The sequence below is a fragment of the Gavialis gangeticus genome, unplaced genomic scaffold (assembly GCF_001723915.1).
Source record: "Gavialis gangeticus isolate Ggan-Ray unplaced genomic scaffold, GavGan_comp1, whole genome shotgun sequence".
Lineage (NCBI taxonomy): Eukaryota > Metazoa > Chordata > Crocodylia > Gavialidae > Gavialis > Gavialis gangeticus.
Genome location: NW_017728991.1, coordinates 7,933,669 through 7,950,717, shown reverse-complemented (window position 1 = coordinate 7,950,717; position 17,049 = coordinate 7,933,669). Strand labels below are relative to the sequence as shown.

General features: G+C 45.6%; 2 protein-coding genes across 5 annotated transcripts; one reads left to right on the top strand and one right to left on the bottom strand.

Moving 5' to 3' along the window:
• Window positions 1-1,719: 1,719 nt before the first annotated feature.
• On the bottom strand, window positions 1,720-4,661 carry TEFM (transcription elongation factor, mitochondrial). Its single transcript, XM_019516971.1, has 4 exons — window positions 4,622-4,661; window positions 4,038-4,501; window positions 2,985-3,131; window positions 1,720-2,209 (listed from the first exon to the last, which is right to left on the bottom strand). Exons 1-4 carry the CDS (start codon window positions 4,644-4,646, stop codon window positions 1,772-1,774), a joined length of 1,074 nt encoding a protein of 357 aa, XP_019372516.1. The 5' UTR covers window positions 4,647-4,661; the 3' UTR covers window positions 1,720-1,771.
• A 198-nt stretch (window positions 4,662-4,859) lies between these two features.
• ADAP2 (ArfGAP with dual PH domains 2) lies at window positions 4,860-13,535 on the top strand. 4 transcript variants are annotated; one of them, XM_019516942.1, is made up of 11 exons: window positions 4,864-5,044; window positions 5,684-5,814; window positions 6,414-6,505; window positions 6,994-7,079; window positions 7,528-7,637; window positions 8,259-8,405; window positions 8,700-8,783; window positions 10,012-10,074; window positions 11,013-11,090; window positions 11,598-11,817; window positions 12,983-13,535. In XM_019516942.1, exons 1-10 carry the CDS (start codon window positions 4,954-4,956, stop codon window positions 11,814-11,816), a joined length of 1,101 nt encoding a protein of 366 aa, XP_019372487.1. In that variant the 5' UTR covers window positions 4,864-4,953; the 3' UTR covers window position 11,817; window positions 12,983-13,535. The 4 variants fall into 4 exon arrangements, with proteins under 4 accessions (XP_019372504.1, XP_019372495.1, XP_019372487.1 ...); XM_019516933.1 differs by having other exon boundaries at window positions 4,865-5,044; window positions 12,867-13,535; XM_019516959.1 differs by lacking the exon at window positions 8,259-8,405 and having other exon boundaries at window positions 4,860-5,044; window positions 11,598-13,535.
• Window positions 13,536-17,049: the final 3,514 nt, after the last annotated feature.

Below are 17,049 nucleotides of genomic sequence, written 5' to 3'. Positions count from 1 at the left end.
TGCCAACTAGATCATCCCCTTTAATCACTACCAGGCCCAGCAATGCTTTACCTCGTGTTGGTCCATAGACTTCTTGGGTCAGGTAGAGTTTGTCTGTGCACGGGAGGAAGCTCTGCAATTGTTCAGATTTGGTTGAGTGCTCTTCCCGCGAGATGTCCGGGTAGCTGAAGTCTCCCATGACAACCATGCATGGAGAGCATGTAGCCTCAGCCAGTTCCCTGGTGAATTCCTGGTCAATCTCGTTTCTGGTTAGGGACTCTATAGCAGACTCATACCATTGTGTCCCGTGTCACATTCCCCACCTACTTTAACCCAGAGGGTATCTAGTTGTGCTTGCTAGGTGCCAATGTTGGCTTGCAGGGATGCATAGCTTTCCTTGACATAGAGCTACACCCCCACACCTTTTATCTGCACAATCTCTCCTATACAAGGGATAGCTGTCTATACCTGTGGCTCTGTCATAGGTGGAGTCCCACCAGATCTGTTATCCCTATGAGATCATAGTCTTTCTTGTTTAGTAGAACCAGCTCCTCCTGTTTATTCCCCAAGCTCCTGGCATTGGTGTAGACACGTAAATATCCCATTGGGAGCCCTAGGCTTCCTCACATTCTCAGGAGGACACTGTTCCAGGGCTGGGGTAGGAGTGGAATCGCTTGGGTGTCCTAGCCTGTTGGTTTTGTAGTGTATTGCCTAACAGGCTTGCTTTGGTGGTTGTCCACCCATCCCCCAGCAGGCTTAGTTTAAAGCCCAGTCGAGCAAGTCAGCCATTCTGGCTGTCCCTAGTGAAGTAAGGTGGAGGCTGTCTCTTCCCAGCAGACTGCTGCCTCTCTCACCAAAGAGCAGACTGATTGTGGAAACTGAAGCTTTCACAATGACACCAGTGCCACAGTCTTCAGCTGACCACCTCGATCTGTCTCCTGTAGCCCATGACCCATAACTGGGAGGATAAAGGAAAAAACCACCTGTGCCCCTAAGCCCTGCTCCCAGAGCCCTATACCCATTCATGACCTGGCTGGGATTGCTCAGAGCAGTGTCATTCATGCCCACATGGATAAGGAGCATAGGGTAGTGGGTTTTTCATCATGGAAAAATCAGAGCTTCTGCCACCCTCACTTACCAGGACTTGGGTCCAGCTGCAGTTGTCCCCCTCCCCTCCCCTACTGCTTTGTGGTGGTGAGTAGGCCTGATATGCTGTTGCCCCTCACTCCCAAGTCATTCCCCACCCCCCAGTGCCCCTCACTCCCTGCCTATCCCCCACTTGCTCCCTCCTGGCAGCAGCTCCCCCTGTGCAACAGGACATGGGTCCAACTGGCTGTTCCCTCTGCTGCTCTGTGACACTAAGCAGCCCTGACAGGCCAGTGCCCTGCCCCTGCTGTTGCCCCTTACTCCCCAGCTACAGCCCCCACAAACCTGACCCACAGGGCCCCCCCCACCCTGCTTCCATCACCCTGCCTGGCTGTATGTTGTGTGCGCAGGCAGGCACACGTGATGCCCCTGCCTCCAATCACCCTCCCCTGCCTCAAGCAGCTCCTTGCTAGGGCAAGCTGGGAAGTGCCAGGAAAAACTTTGATGAGGAGCAGAGTAAAATCCCAGTTGTTTGTTGATATTTAAAAAAAAACACACTTGGACAGAGATGGGAGGACCCAAAAAGAGGACATGTCTAGGAAAACCCTGATGTATGGTAACCCTAGCTATATGTAAAGTAAGAGGAAACAGATGTTCAGTTAAAATACAACATTCAGTTTACTTTGGCTCTACAACAGTAAAAGATTCAAGTAGTGTTGTTTAATATTAGGAGTTCATAAAAGGCTACTGCCTGTAGTAGGGAATCGCACATCTCCTCCTCCCTGTTTTGTGTAACTGAAGAAAGTAAGTTTCTATACGTCACCACCTTGTTCAGGGGAAAGGATATTCGTGGCTGTTCTTGGGTAACATATTCTAGGAGAAGTTGCTTCACAAGTTCCATTCCACTTGACCGGAAATCTCCTACCATCAACCCAAAGTGTTTTCCTACAACAGTTCGGGACATACCTAGTATTTGGTCCTGGACATCTAACTGCAGTGTTTTATGTAACAGGGCATACAGCATAGCTTCGATCATGCGAAGATGTAATGTTACAGGAAACAAATTTATATTCTGATTAGAAAGTCTTTTTTTTTCCAGAACATAAACATCAGCTTTAGGAAGTTTGGAAACCACTGAAGAAATCTGGGGAGGAGGGAGAGAGAGAAAAAATATACACATTAGCCAGAACACTAGCTAAATCAGCTGAACTAGAAACCAAAATCAAAAGATTTCTTAACTAGCGTATTTCAGATGAGTGATAAAGTACTAAGCTGGCAAAAAGGGATTGCAGTTTTCATCAAGTTTTACTTGTGTTTTTGTTAAAATTTCAATAAGACACATCAAATTGAAAACTTCTTTCCAGTTCTCCTCTTTGCCACTTTAAAAAATGCTTGTTTAAGTCTAAATGTTATTTATAATTATTGAAGAATGTGGAGAAGGCTGTTCACCTTGCAGCCACACATTGCACTAGTAACAAATCACAGCTCATAATTAGGGTGCAAGAAGGACTGTTACAAGCAGCTCCCTCACAGCTTCTGAATTTTTCTAAATACTTCAGGTCCTCTAGTACAAGAGACGTCACATCTTTCTTATGGTGTTCTAGAATGGAAAGTTTTGTTTACCTGCAGAAAGTTCAAGACAAGTGTTGAAGAAAGCAGCTCTGCCACTTGAGTGCTGTATGCATTGCCAATAAACAAGCTTTTTAAGGCTATATCTCATACAGATTCCTTTTGCAAATCTGGGTTTTCTATGTGCAATTCATTGAATAAGCCAGCAAAATAAATACTGCTTAGAAACAGAGCTTAGAAAAGGTCTCCCTTGGAAAATGAAGTACTTTTTTATGTATTATAAAAGCGAGTGAGTAAAAATTAAACTTAAAGAGTTTATTTTAAAAACATCCAGAAGACCTTCTACTTACATTTTCCAGATACACTGCTGGCTGATAGGTTCCCTTTATAAATCTGTATTCTTTCTGCTGCCAACTGTGAACTGCTAAGCTGCGATCCACATGAGCCCATGCAATTTTGCGAGGGCCAAAAACAATAGACACGATGCTAGATAAAGCCTGAATAGAAGAAAGGTGGTGTCAGTTCTTTCAGCAGTTAATCTCTCCAGCCTTCTGATGGTGTATGTATGAATTATGTGCTGAATATTATTTATAGCTTAGATGAAAATACCACCTTTTACAAAACTATACAGAGTTCTGGTTGATAAAACATAATTTCTAGAAGTGTTAAATTTAGAGCACTAACAAAAATTATTCTTAAAATAAGAGTGGTTTCTTAGATCAAATGGGTCAGGACTGGACACAGGCATGGACAAACCAGGTGGCTGCCCAGGGGCCTGAAAATGGTGAAAATACAAATTATTATGATCGTTATCTCTGGCAAAGGGGGTTCCAATACAGGTTTCCCTCGCTTTATGCAGGTCCTGTATGTGTGAATTCACTCTTATGTGATAACCCTTTTTATATAAAAAAAATTAGTTATACGCAACATAAATTCATTTTTATGCGATTGGTGCAGTGGAAGCTCCCAGTCAGCTGCTTTGTGCAATGCCTTGTGAGAGTGACATGCACCAAAACACTGTCTCCGGTGTAGACCTGTTCTCCTCACTTGTTGTCTGAAATATGTGTTTCTGTAGTTACCATCCCCATTATGAAAGTGCCCTGTGCTTGTATGTGCTGTCTGTTGTGAATGCGTACCAACACTGTCTTGTAAAATTGGTAGAAATGGGCCTGGGGGTCAGTACAGTTGAGGTCTTGGGACGTATTCCTATTGGTGACATTGTAAAGTGGGGTCCCTTTATACGAATTCAAGCTATGCGCTGTTTTCTAGGAACACATGTACAGCATAAAGCAAGGGAAACCTGTCCGAAGAATTCACCCGGCCACCAGGAGTCTGAACAGTGCTGAAATGGCTACATCCCCGCAACCGTGCAGACGGCTACATACGTGCGGGCGGCTACATACCTCCACGTTTTTGATTTTAGGTTTAAAGAACCTCCTTGACAATTTAGCGCCCTGCATTTTTCCCTCTCTCTTCTCCACTTCCTCAGATGAATCCAGAATAAAGTTGCAAACGTTAACTAGGGTTTGAAGTTGCAAGATAGGCACATTCAGTAAGCTCAGCAAGTCCCCAAAGGGCCCGTGTTGCAGGCGATACTCGACGATATCGGCCGGCAGGGTGCCCTGCAGCTCTCCAATGGCAGCCAGCTCCTCCCCGGACGCGGTGTTGAGCGCCTGCAGGACGGCGGCCTGCTGCTCCGGGGAGAACAGCGCGCCCAGCGGCTTCTCGGGCCGCTCTGTGCTCCAATCTCTGGTGGGGGCGCAGGTGCAGTCCTGCTGCAGCGCGGGCCCCAGGGTCTTCACGCCGGCTTGAGGGCGCAGGGGCTGCAGCCAGGATGACACCGCGCCGAGGCGCAAGAAAAAGCTTCCTGGGGAAAGAGGCAGAGCATGTTGCAGTGAGATCGCGGAGCTGCCAAGCACGGGGGGAGGGGGGAGGAGAGGCGTGAAATCCTCTTATAACGACCCTCGACCAGACCAGGCCCCGCTACCTCGCCGCAGCACCACTGCGCCCATGCGCCTACGGACAGAACTGCGCCCCCAACCGCAGTGACTCTGAGGGGAAGGTTCTGCTTCCGGTTCCTGAGGGGGGAACTTTCCGGTTCTGGTTCCGGGTCCCGACCCCGACGGGAAAGGTTCTATGTCCGGTTCCGGTTCTGGAGCCTGAGGGCAAGGTTCCGGTTTTGGTTCTGAAGCCGCGGCGTTGAGGGGAGCGCGGCCATGAGGGGGCTGAGGCGTGTGGGCTGTGGTCTCCTTCTCCCTCCCTTTCCCCTCCCCTCCCCCACCGCCTGTCCGCCTTGGGCGGTTCTTCCTTCCCCGCGGGATGGAGAGCTACAGCGGCAGGATGGCGCTGCTGGGGCTGCTGCAGGCGAGCGGCGCTGGCAACACCCACTGCGCTGACTGCGGGGTGCCAGGTGAGCCTGGCCCGGCCTCTGCCTCTCGCCTGAGGTGCCTGCGGGGGGAGCAGCTCTGGCACACGCTCCGGTGGAGGCCGCTGGGTGGGAGGGAGGAGCTGCCCAGAGCCGGGCTGTGCCGTGCCCGAGGGGCCGCGTGTGGAGAGACCCCTTGGAGAGAAGGAGGAGCAGGAGGGAGACGTCACCCCGATGACTAGCCAGTCGGTGTGAGGGTCCTCCCAGATCAGGGGAAGATCAGGTGGTCTCTGTTTTGCAGCCGGAAGAAGCGGAGAATTTCTACCAACCTCAGCGTTGGGCCGTTAGGATTTTAGTGACGCTGAAGCTCAATAGACGTTGCACCTGTTAGGTCCGTCACTGGGTTGTTTCTGAGTCACCGGCTGGCCTGTACGGACAGGTTTCTGGCTATTGTGTCATCTAAATTTGTTTTTTTGAACAAGTGTTTGGTGGAAGGACCAACAGATGAATGGGTCGTGACGGCAACAGAGTCACTTCCACATAGGCTGGGTCTGGATTTGACTCCAGTGACTGCACCGTGAATGTGGTTTTATTTTGGATGTGAATCTCAGAGACTGTTATTCCTTTGCCGGCGCGTTGCTACATGCTGCGCGGCACTACAACCTTCCTTATGTTTTTCTTTAGATCCTGAATGGGCCTCTTACAAACTTGGAGTATTTATCTGTTTGAATTGCTCTGGGATTCATCGCAATCTTTCTGAAATCAGCAGGGTCAAATCCCTCCGCCTTGACTTCTGGGAGCATGATCTTGTAGAGGTATGGATGGGGAAATGAGAATTCAAGTTCTCTCTGCTGCATTTCGGCATGTTGTTTTTCTGTCTCCTGGTCATGACATTGTCAGGTCAATAAAAAACATGGAATAACATTAATCTCTGGGGTTTCTAGTGATGTCTCTAACCCATAGTAATACATGGTCAAATTAGGACATGCTAAGAAGTGCTTATCCTCCATCTTGTTATAGGTTATGTTTATAGAGCACCTAGGTAGGTGCACATTGTGCTTTATAAGCACGCGATGACTTTCACATGTATAGGGTCTTTGAGACTCCCAATCTCTTTTTTAACACAAATTAAACCTCACATCTTCCCACCAAGGCGTTTATGTATGTTATCCCCAGTCTGCAGCTGGGGGCAGAGGCCATAAAGAAGGATAATATTTCCTGTTAGAACACAGGAAAGAAGAAAGGTCAAACACAAGCACAACAAGCATGCGTTCATACCTGCATGTGTGTACAGAAAGCTGAGCAAAATAAATATGCTGCTGCCTTTGTCCCTAGTTTCATGGTATGTTTATGAAACAATACTTATTTTTCTGGTTGCCAGTCCCCCAATTGAGGAACTTCTTTTGTTTTGCAGTTTATGAAGAAGCATGGGAATCTCTGTGCAAAGGCTATCTATGAGGCAGAAGTCCCTCCTTTCTATTATGTTCCCCAGTCTAAAGACTGCCTGTAAGTTGCTGACTTGAGGGCTGCAGACCTTCATAAGCTTTTGTACTTTTGCTTCTCCCTGCCTGTGCCGCCATTAGTATCATATTTTCTTGCATGTAACGTGTCAAAGAATAAAATAACCTAGTTTTTGAAAGGCAGAATGGAAAAAAATAGATTTTTCTTTGTATTAAGTAACTGAGTAGCAGCAGTTAAAGAGCTAAGCCTGCTTGTTCTGCTCCCTGATGATGCTGTGCAGTTAGTTTTGCTTTTGTCCAGCAGAGTCTTGACTGATAGAAACATTGTTACCTTATTTCTTTACTTACAGTGCAAACTGCAATTTCCAGCAACATACTTTTTTTAAAATTGTATGTTGTATGTGAGAAAATACAGGTATTTTGGCTGTGCTGAGTGGTGTCGGTTAGCCTGTTTCCATATGCAGCTGGAAAGGGGTAGGGGCAACAATCAGAGATGGATGTAGATTGAGCTAATCTATGTTTTTCTTTTTTCAGGGTTTTAAGAGAACAATGGATCAGAGCTAAGTATGAGCGGAAAGAATTTGTTGCCACAAGCATCAGCCATGAAGCATGTACCTCAGGTAAAAAGTCCTTGATTGTCTATAGAGGGTTGTTAGCCTTGTGAAGCCAAAGCTACAGAGGACTGAAAACCTCTTCTCAGTGGTGTTCAGCTAGTGGCTGGGGTTGCCTTATTTTCACCTGGCTGAGAAACTCTCCTCCTACATGCTCTGTCAGGATGTGCAGCCAGTATATGCTTACTTGGAAAACCTCATTTACAGGTATATGATGCATTGCACATGGAGAAGCTCAGATTGACCCTAAGGCTAATAAATGGGCATTTGCCCCTCTGAGCTCCAGTATGAGGACCCAGATGCATGGGCTGGAGGTACATTTTTCTCCCTCCACTGCTCAATAGTGTTCTTTAAAACAGAAAACCAGAGATGGAAATAAGACTAGAAACAAAGTCACATTTCCTCTTCGGCAAGTATGTGGTTTCACTGAAACTGAGGTGTCTAGCTTCCATTTCAGGCAGCCGTGAAGGATTTCTGTGGAAGCGTGGGCGGGATAGTAAGCAATTCCTCCCAAGGCAATTCATCCTGTCAGCAAGCGATGGAGTACTGAAATACTACACCAAAGAGGTGAGTTCCCCAGACATAAACTGGTCGAAGTCTGGTCTTGTAGCCAAGTTCCTGGCCCACACACACACACACAACTTGCTGGACAGTTTGCTGGCTCTTAGATTTTGTTGCTATGCCCACCAGCCTTCTACCCTTGTATTTGATGGACAGGAAGAGGGAGAAGGGTTAAGTTGGCAGGAGTCACTTCCTGTTTTACCAGCACTAATCTCATGAAGCACCCACTGCTCCACTTCTTGCCTTCTTGCATAAACCACATCTCCCTTCTGTGCAAAACTACAGTTTATGGCTCTCTTGGAAAATCATACTAGAGAGTGCTGAAGTTAATGAAGTGATAAGGAGACCAGCACCTAAGATGGCAGGTGATAGGACAGGACTAGCTAACCTGGCCCTTTCTTCTAAGGAAACTGTGCGGCATCATTTGTCAAGGAAAAAAAGTCTTTCTTTAGAATGAAATGTGATGGACTCAAAACAAGGAGTAACAAAGATGTAGCCTTTGCCAACTTTGTTGTTTGAGGAAGCTGGTTTTTAGCTCGTTGAGGAACTGCTAGTTGGTTAGCACCTTTGCCCTTGACTGCTTCCCACAAAGTCGCTGTTAACACATGAATATTTTTTGACCCACAGTCAAAAAGTCCAAAAGCTGTGATCAGCATTAAGGATCTGAATGCAATGTTCCAGACAGAGAAAATCCAGAACCCCCATGGGCTGCAGATCACATACAATGAAGGTGGTCGGACAAGGAACCTTTTTGTCTATCATGAGAGTGGAAAGGTAAAGGCAAAGTTGCTTTTGTAGTAACTGAGAAATGTTGGATCTATAACTTGTCTAAGGGTTACAGTGAAGTAGTATATGGCAAGACTCCCTTGTTCTGTTTTTAGCTCTACCAGTGATGGTTGTGTGATCCTGGGCGGGTTGCTTACCTTCATTTCCCCTTAGGTTCTACGTTGCAGTGTTAGGAGACACAAGACAAGTTGGCAAAGAGTCTGAAGATACTTTTTAGAAGATAACACTTGTAACCTATTGCATTATTCCTGTCTTTACAGTTATATTTGCTATCTTCCTTAGGAAATTGTTGACTGGTTCAATGCCATTCGGGCAGCGCGTTTCCATTATCTTAGAACTGCCTTCCCCACTGCCCCTGTGTCTGAGGTGAGAACTGAAAAAGTTTGAAATAATTGATGTGGACATCATGAAACACATTTGCTCATGCACCGTGCGATGGTGGTATCCCTCAGGATAGAGAATGGATTTGAGAGCTTCTAATGAACTCGTTTCCCCTTCTTGCGGGGGGTGCGTCGGCCCCTAATTCTGGGCTTCTATGGGGATACATTTGGCATCTATTTCCAGTAAGCACCAGTCCGGTTGTTAAGACTGCTGGTAAGGTTTGCGTGTGCAGGTAGTGCTGTGTGGGAAGTGGTGCTGTTGCATGCAGGTTGGGTGGTGAGCCAACGTGTGCTTGGACAAATGCAACTTGCGTATGTTAGCAATTGCAAAATGGAGGCCATAATAGTGAGTATGGCTCATAATCTTCATTTTAGAAATATATCAAGGCTTTTCTAGCTCAAAATTGAAAATCAGTAGCATTTCATTTTTGCTTCTTTATTAGGCATTTTCCATTTTCCTCCTATACTCTTTCTCTAATCCCTTGTTCCACACCTTGCTCAACAGTCAGTTATCTTGCTTTACAAGCACCAAGACTCCTCCTCATCTCTCTCCATTGGGCTAGTCGCAACCAATCTCTTGGCACCTGGGCAAGAAGCCACTAACTTGTATACTCATGTTTATGAGAGCACACAGATCCTTACCTGAAGAAGCATCACAGTGACAGCCATACAGAGAGGAATGTTACAATGTGTTACTTATACAATGAGACAGACACTCTGGGTTCTCCCAAACTATTCTGAGAGCGTCCAGGCTATTTCTGGGTTTCAACTGCAGGCTCCCTCCTTTCCTCCCTCCACTTTTGTTGCTATTGCAGAGCTTGTCTTCACAGCACATTATGATTATTATTATAGTTCATGTTGACCAAGTGTGGGTAAAATTAACTTCTCATCTTTCACTTTAACCAGAAAACAGTTTCAGTTTAGCCCCAGATGGTAGATTATTTTTTGCAGTGATCAAGTCATTGTAGAATGGAGGAACATCCTGTACTCGGTGCACAAAGAGTAGATCAAACTCAGGAGCTAAATACGTCCACATTGTCTGTTTAAAATTTGGCCTGTAGAAACAAAAAACATTTGTTTGTTTTTGCTTTAGACTTCCCTTTAATACGCAGATAAAACAAATCACAAAAACTGTTGATGATTTGCTTTGGTAAGTTAGAAGAGAAAGCTGAGTCTAAATGAGATGGTAGCCAATGTCTTTTTTGTTCTTCTAGCTTGTACCCAAGATTACGAGGAGTTATTTCAAAGAAGGCTACATGGAGAAAACGGGACCAACGGTAAATTCCCCCTGAATATCATGCCTGAGCACCATTTAAAAGCTTAGCACTAACCAAACATAACTTTTTCACAGAAGCAGAACATTTACTAATGTTGTCATGATTATGATTAAACAGTTTGCTGGGAGCTGTAGTTAAGTGCATTCCAGTTAACCTGGATGGACTGAGTCTCAGTTTGTAATGAGCGCTGAGGGGTTTTTTTCACTTTTGCATGAGATATAACTTTGAGGGCTCGTTGCAAACTGCAGGTGTGATGGAATAATTGGCAGTGTTTCTGGAGTTGCTAAGTTACTAGTATTAGCACTGAATGGGTGGCTGTCGTGTGCCTGTCTGTTAATTGCAATTCCATCATCACAAGGTGCCCACTAGAGCAGAGACTTTCATGCAGATTCCTCTCTCCCAGTGCACATTCTTGTTGTCTCTCCACATATTTTCTGACTCTGCCTACACACCCAGGCTCCAGCCTGTGTCAGTACTGCTAAAAGGATCATAAGTGAAATACTTCATGCTGGTAGTGAATATGCCACTGTTAAATTTCATCTCTCTCAGATCTTTTTGCAGTGCCTCATCCTGTAGCTTTACCACAGCAGGTCACACGTGAATTCTTACCAGCCAAAAAGGCAAGACTTTTCTTGACTGAATGTTTACAGTGGGAAGAAATAGTGCTGAACCCTTAGTGGGGCTGTACAGTTTAGTGTCAGCTCTGGCTTCCAGTAGAAGGTTTGTACGTTGCTAAAGAATTCATGGTGTCACCTATTGTTAACCTTAAGAAGGAAGAGAGCTGAGGCTGTAGGTGTGCTGGTGAGTCATGAAACTGCATGAGAAGCTGAGAGTGAACCAGAGCACAGAGGTAGGAGGAGGTGGCCAAGGACCTGCTGTGTGTGGGTGGAGCCCTGCTCCTGGGAGCTGGATCATTAAAGAGCTTATTCTTTATCTAGCACAAGGAGATCTTCAAGAAGCGCTGGTTTAGCTTGGATTCACAGGAGAGGAATCTGATCTACTTTAAAGACCCACTGGTAAGGAGGACTCCTTATTTCATGAACAGAACTGCTTGAAAGGGGCTCTGTATCATACTGATCCCACCATGCATGTGATCACAACAGCTCTAAAATAATTGCACAAATTTTCAGGAGAGCTGTGTACCTCAGGCGCTGAGGTGTTTGGAAAAGCTGGCTGGGGGGGAGGGTGCTGAGTGTTCTGACTCTTTTGAGGAGTTTGTATTAAATGACTGAACTTAGCTCTCAGGTACTAGGGCATATGGAGTCAGCCACCTTGGGTCACAGGGCAGATCCTTGCTCTCATTCTTTGTGCTTGGGCAAGAAGTTAGTAAGTTAGTGACAAAGACCAGAGAACTCAGGTCTCCTAGTTCTCTGTGTTGGGAATGCCTATGAGTCCCATCATACCTGGAGCCATGGCAGTGTTCCCTCCAAATTAAACCTACTTCTGCTGCCATCAAATGACAGTCTGATGTCAGTTTTGAGCAACTGTGGATGCCTGTGACTATCCTGCTTTCTCCCTCTAAGGCTGCCTTTGAAACGGGCCGAGTGATTATTGGAAGCAAAGAACATGGGTATGAAGTCCGGGCCAGCTTACCCAGAGGAGTCAAAGGGAAGAGGTGGAAAGCTGGATTCACCATAGTCACGCCAAAAAGGGAGTTTGTGTTGACATGCGAGAACGACAGGGAGCAGAAGGAGTGGATGGAGGCTTTGAATGAAATCATTTCCCAGCCCATGACTGCCTAAGGTGAGTGGTGAGTTCCAGCAAACAGGCCTTCTTGGTTCACTGTTACATGGTGACCTTTTCTCCAGGTAGCCGATACAAAGGTCATATCATTGAACACCGTGGGCACAGAGGCTTCTTTCCTCTAAAGATGTAGATACAGAGTTGAAAGGACCCAGGCAGACTGGTGTCCTTGCAGAGCTTGTGGGGGGTCACTGCAACAGGGGCTCAGTTCAAGGCAGCTATAGCTCAAACTGGAGACTACACCAGCCCTGTTCTTCACTCCTGAACAGAAGTACACACAGCCTCTGCCTCTTGCTGATCAAGCCCCTGTGCCAATACAGGGATGAATTGGCCCCTGTTGCTTTATGAAAATGGAAGGATGTGAGCTTAAAGTCACGACAAACCAAGGGATTAACAGATATGGAATTACAGTTATCCTCAGCAGACCCTCCTTAACCCTCCCAACTGCGTGCTAAATACTGAGCACAGGAAACATTCCGTGGAGCCCTCATCTTGAATGAGGCTTGTTGCCATAGCTGAGAGCAGGGGAATGAATGCAAGAAGGGTCTGAGCAAAAGGGGGATGCACAGGTCCAACTTGTCAGGGTTCAGAGGGTTGAAGTAATGTACAGTACTCTGAATTTGCAGAGCAAATCCAGACTATAGGTCCAAAGTGCAATTCCTGCCCTGTCCTGGGTCCAGCCTTCTGTCCAGCCCAGCTCTGCTTAACAGGAGACCTGGGGCAGGGAAGTAGGATAGAGGTAATGGCTCCCCCTTTCTGGAGCTGGCTCTAACTTACACCCTTAGCCTCAGCAGACCAATTCAGCTGTCAGGTGAGCTGGGATAGAGAGTCTTTTGGATATGTCCTCTTCCATAGCCTTTCCCTCTTCGGGCTTTGAGGTGCAGCCCTGGCTCTACTGCCTGAGGCTATCGCAGGCCAAGTGGTGGGTATTTAGATGGTCTGTTCAGCTGGGTTTGTAGCCAAGAGTCTACTTCTTGATTTCACATGCAGTCATTTTTAAAAAGCTCTGGGAAGCATTAATTTTCTTTGTCTCATTCACTTTGCATCAGAAGCCAATCTCAGGCAGTGCCGACAGCCAGTTAAGTTGCATTTGACATACCAGTTGAGAGGAAAGATAAACTACGATAAACCAAGAGATGTTGGTTTTGCTGTTGTCTTCTCTTGGGTGTAAAAAGGATTCCAGTTTCAGGACATATTCAGTCCTTGGACTGTTTGCTGAGACTGTTTAGCTCACAAGAGCAATGGTGATTGTGGGTATGACCTCCTGCACTCCAAGAACCAGCCTGAGACAACTGACCTTACTTCCTGTGGGGCATCAGCAGCTGTTACATTATATTAAAGGCTTTCAGCCACTTCTGACATGGACTGCATAAAGCCAGTAACGAAGAGATGATGGGCTGTGTATTCTGGGGTCAGGACTCACTGGGTGCCATTTTCAAGAGTGCCTAGCACTGGCCTCATTGAACTTTGCTGTCATTGAAGACGGTGCAGGTTTTACCACTGACTTCAGGAGGAGAATGAGGCATGAGCTGAACACCTGGACTTCTTAAGAGGTGCTGAGTAGCTGCAACTCCTCTGGGCTTCACTGGATTTCTCACCTTCTCTCAGGACATGAACTCTCTGGCTTTTATTACAAAACAGTCTCAGGTCCTTTGCTGTTTGTATTTCTGATTACATAAATCCCAAGCTCTGTAAAAATAAAAGATAGTTTTACCTTACTCAGACTGTTATAATGTCACACTAAGACTCTCCAAGAATCTGTTATCATCTGCATTTTGCAGTTTGAGAATCTGATATACAGAGGAGTCGCCGGTTTGTTTCCAAAGGAACCACTGATTCTGGGGGCCTGAGGTGAGACATCTGGAGCTTGTTATTCAGAAGTGCTGAGCTCTCCTGACTTTGGGAAGTTCAGCTGGAAGAGCAGGTCTAGATTCCATCTGAGGTGGGCACACAGAGTCAGATGCCACTTCTGAAGTTTTAGCCAAATTTTGGGTGCAAGGGTACTTGGTGGCAGAGCTGACCCAAGCAGGGTGCAGGGCCTGGGGCAAGCCCATGCGGGGCCCCACCCCTGCTCCAATCCCATGCACCCCAGACCTAAAGAAGCTGCTGCCACCATCTACAGTGGCGGGGGGGGCGGGGGAGCGAAGCCGCCAGCAGCAGTGCAGAGTTGCCGCGGCAGCTCCGCCCAGCTCCAGGGGGCTCCCCAAAGTGCGGGGCCTGGGCCAGTTGCTCGGATTCACCTCCCCCTAGGTATAGCCCTGCTCAGTGGGTCAATGCCAGTGCTGGGAGCCCACACTGCTACAGCCCTGCATGACTGCTAATTGGAGCAGAAACATTGCTGTTCTGATTTTACACCTATTCTATACAGTGCTGAATGAATACAGGGAACCAGCAGAATGAACTGCCTCCTCTCCTATCACAACTAGTGCTGGGACATGTCAAGAAGTTCAGAGATTTGGTTTAACCAAGCAGCCTAACATTCGTTGCTTTTCTTACCTGAACTGCTTAAATCTGCAAATCAGGCCAGAAATCTCTCAAAGAAAGTTGGGTGAAAGGGAGGCTGCGAGAGCTTCCTGATCTATGCCAAGCAGGCTGAAATGCTCAGAATAGTTCCGTCTCTTCTAGCTGGAATGAGGAAGTGACCGTGCGTGTGGGGGTAGGGGAACTATTTCTACTGAACATTTTTTACACTGGAAAAAAAAAATTTGGCTTCTATTTCTCATTGTACTGATCCCAGCTTGCTCATCCACACCCAGCCACAAGCAGTCTTCATCTTTTTTTCTCTTTGTCCCCACCCATAAACTGGCCTTTGGAGCTGCTTCTTGTCCAGAAGCCTCATGAATTATGCTGGTGTCAATTCTCCTAACCTTTGAAAAACCATTGGAAAGAAGGAGAAAGCAACCTCATCTTGCATCCACTGAAATCAATAGCGAAGCTCCCACTGACTTGAATGGTGTGTGGTAGCTGGCTTTATTTCAGTGTTAATTCACATGTTTATTTTTAACCATTGAGATTTTATCTGAGTTTATCCAAACTGAGCACTGCAAAATCAAAGACTACATCCGTTCCCTAGGACTACAAGGAATCTGTAGAGCATCATGCATAACACAGGTGACAGCATTTTGCCCAGTAAAAGCTTATCTCTACAGACTTTCTATCAGCTCTGATAGTTCCTGGGGTGCAGAAGAACTGCTGTGTCACCAGCTTTCCAGGGAGTTCTGTTACCAACTGGATAACTTTCTGAGGAATGAATGAATGCAAACACAGCAAAACCTGTTGTTTCTCTTACAGCTTTGTGGGGCCTGGAAAAGCTTTGCATGGCTGGGATTATTTCCACATTTGAAGCAGAGAGAGGTCTGAACCAAGTTCTTGGATCAGAGTTCCCCAGAACTGGGGAGGTTTGAGTGAAATACTGAACTTGGTGACTCAGATCTCTCTTGTTCAAGTGCTGGTTTGGGCTTCCATTGTGACAGGTCCTGGTTACAGGCAGGTTCCTGTTCTACATCATTTCAATGGACCACATTCTGACGTGTTCATTAGCACAGGTTGAGTTTTTGTTTTTATTTTTTGCAATCAGGACTCATGGTAGAGGTGTTATCTTTTATTAGACCAACTAGATTTTCTGCAAAAAGAAATTTCTTTAATTGCAAGCATTCGAGCGCAAACACCCTTTAACAGGCATTGCAGAAAAGATTGTAAAAGTTCTCCTAGGTAGAAATCAAAGTTCATATTTTATAGGAGAGTTGAAGGTGGTAAAATCTCCTGTTTGGAAAAGTTCATGTTATATGCAGATTAGGCTCAGAGAAAAGTTGGAATAGCCTGTTTACCTTGCAGTTTTGTTGGTAAGCAGGATGTGTTCATATTTCCTTCTGGTTATGATGTTTCATATTTCACAGAGGAGTCAGTAGATGGGATGTTCCTGGGCAGGAATTGTTGATGTGAGGTTCTGTGAAGATGCAAATTACCTCAAACAAAGGCAGGAGTGGTATCTCTGAGCTTATGTACACGCCAAGATTTTTGCCCTTTCATGGGCTGCAACTGTGTGTCTGTTTGCATGAGCGGGATTTCCCGATGCTTTAAAAGTCTTTCTTGTGCATTAAACTAAAACGCCTCAATTGTAGTTTAGTTTGGCTCTTGGGGAATTAAAGCATTGTGTAAATGGATTCGTTGCGTGCAAACACAAAGGCACTCACAGATGTGCAAATGAGCTTCTTTGTCCACCAAATGGTACTGCACTTTTTTCTAGTTCACCCCTTCAAATTGCTTTTACTTTCAAATTGCTTCCACTTTTTTTTTTCTTGTGTGGCTTTTTCTTTTTTTTTTCTCATTTGCCAGCTCCCTGCTTCCACAGCTGTGTTGCAGGGCACAGGGTGGGTGGGGGGCCGCAGGCTGGGGGGGGACAATGCTGAACTGGGACCCAGCTTAATTAGCTTGAAAACCTAGTGTGTGTTAATACAGGTGTGATGCTCCAAAATAAGCACGTTTAAATTTTATAAACCTATTTAATGAGGATTAAAAAACCCATGGTGTGTACAGGTGCCCTCTGGTTTCAGGTGGTCAAAGGTGCTTCCTCTTAGTAAAATTATGAAGATTTCATTTTTTAAAATGTCATTTAAAAAATGTTTGTATTTCTTGGGTTTTTGCTTGTTCCTTTAACATATTTTGTCCGTTTCAGTATATCTGAAATTCTGAGTTACTATTTAAAATTTTGTCTACAATAAAGAAAATAAAAAACTCTCCATGCTACTGATTGAGGGGCAGATCCTCTCTTCCATAGAAGACAGGGGTTCAGCTCTTATCAGAATCAAGCTGCTGCTAAATTAAATTAAACAGCCACAAGAGAGCAGCAGAGAACAAGAAATGAGCACTTCATTGGGAAAACTAGATCTTTGTCTACAAAAGGCAGAGAAGCCTTGAGATATTTCTTTATACCAGTAATTCTCACCCAGGGTGCTGTGAAATCCTTTTAAGGATGCCATGGGGCTCTGCGCAATATTAGCATTGTTATCTGTGAAGATACCTGCACATGACTCACAAAATAAACCCAGAGATTTCAAATAGGAATTGATGGGGTCTAAAATATTCCAACCTGCTGTGATCTTTCTGCTTTTTTTTGCAATAATAGAATTGCTTTATTTTTTTTAGTGTAATCAAAAAAACCTGTGAAAGCTAGGAGCTGGCATTTTCTGAGGGGTCTTTGAGTCTAAAAATGTTGAAATGCATAACTCTATA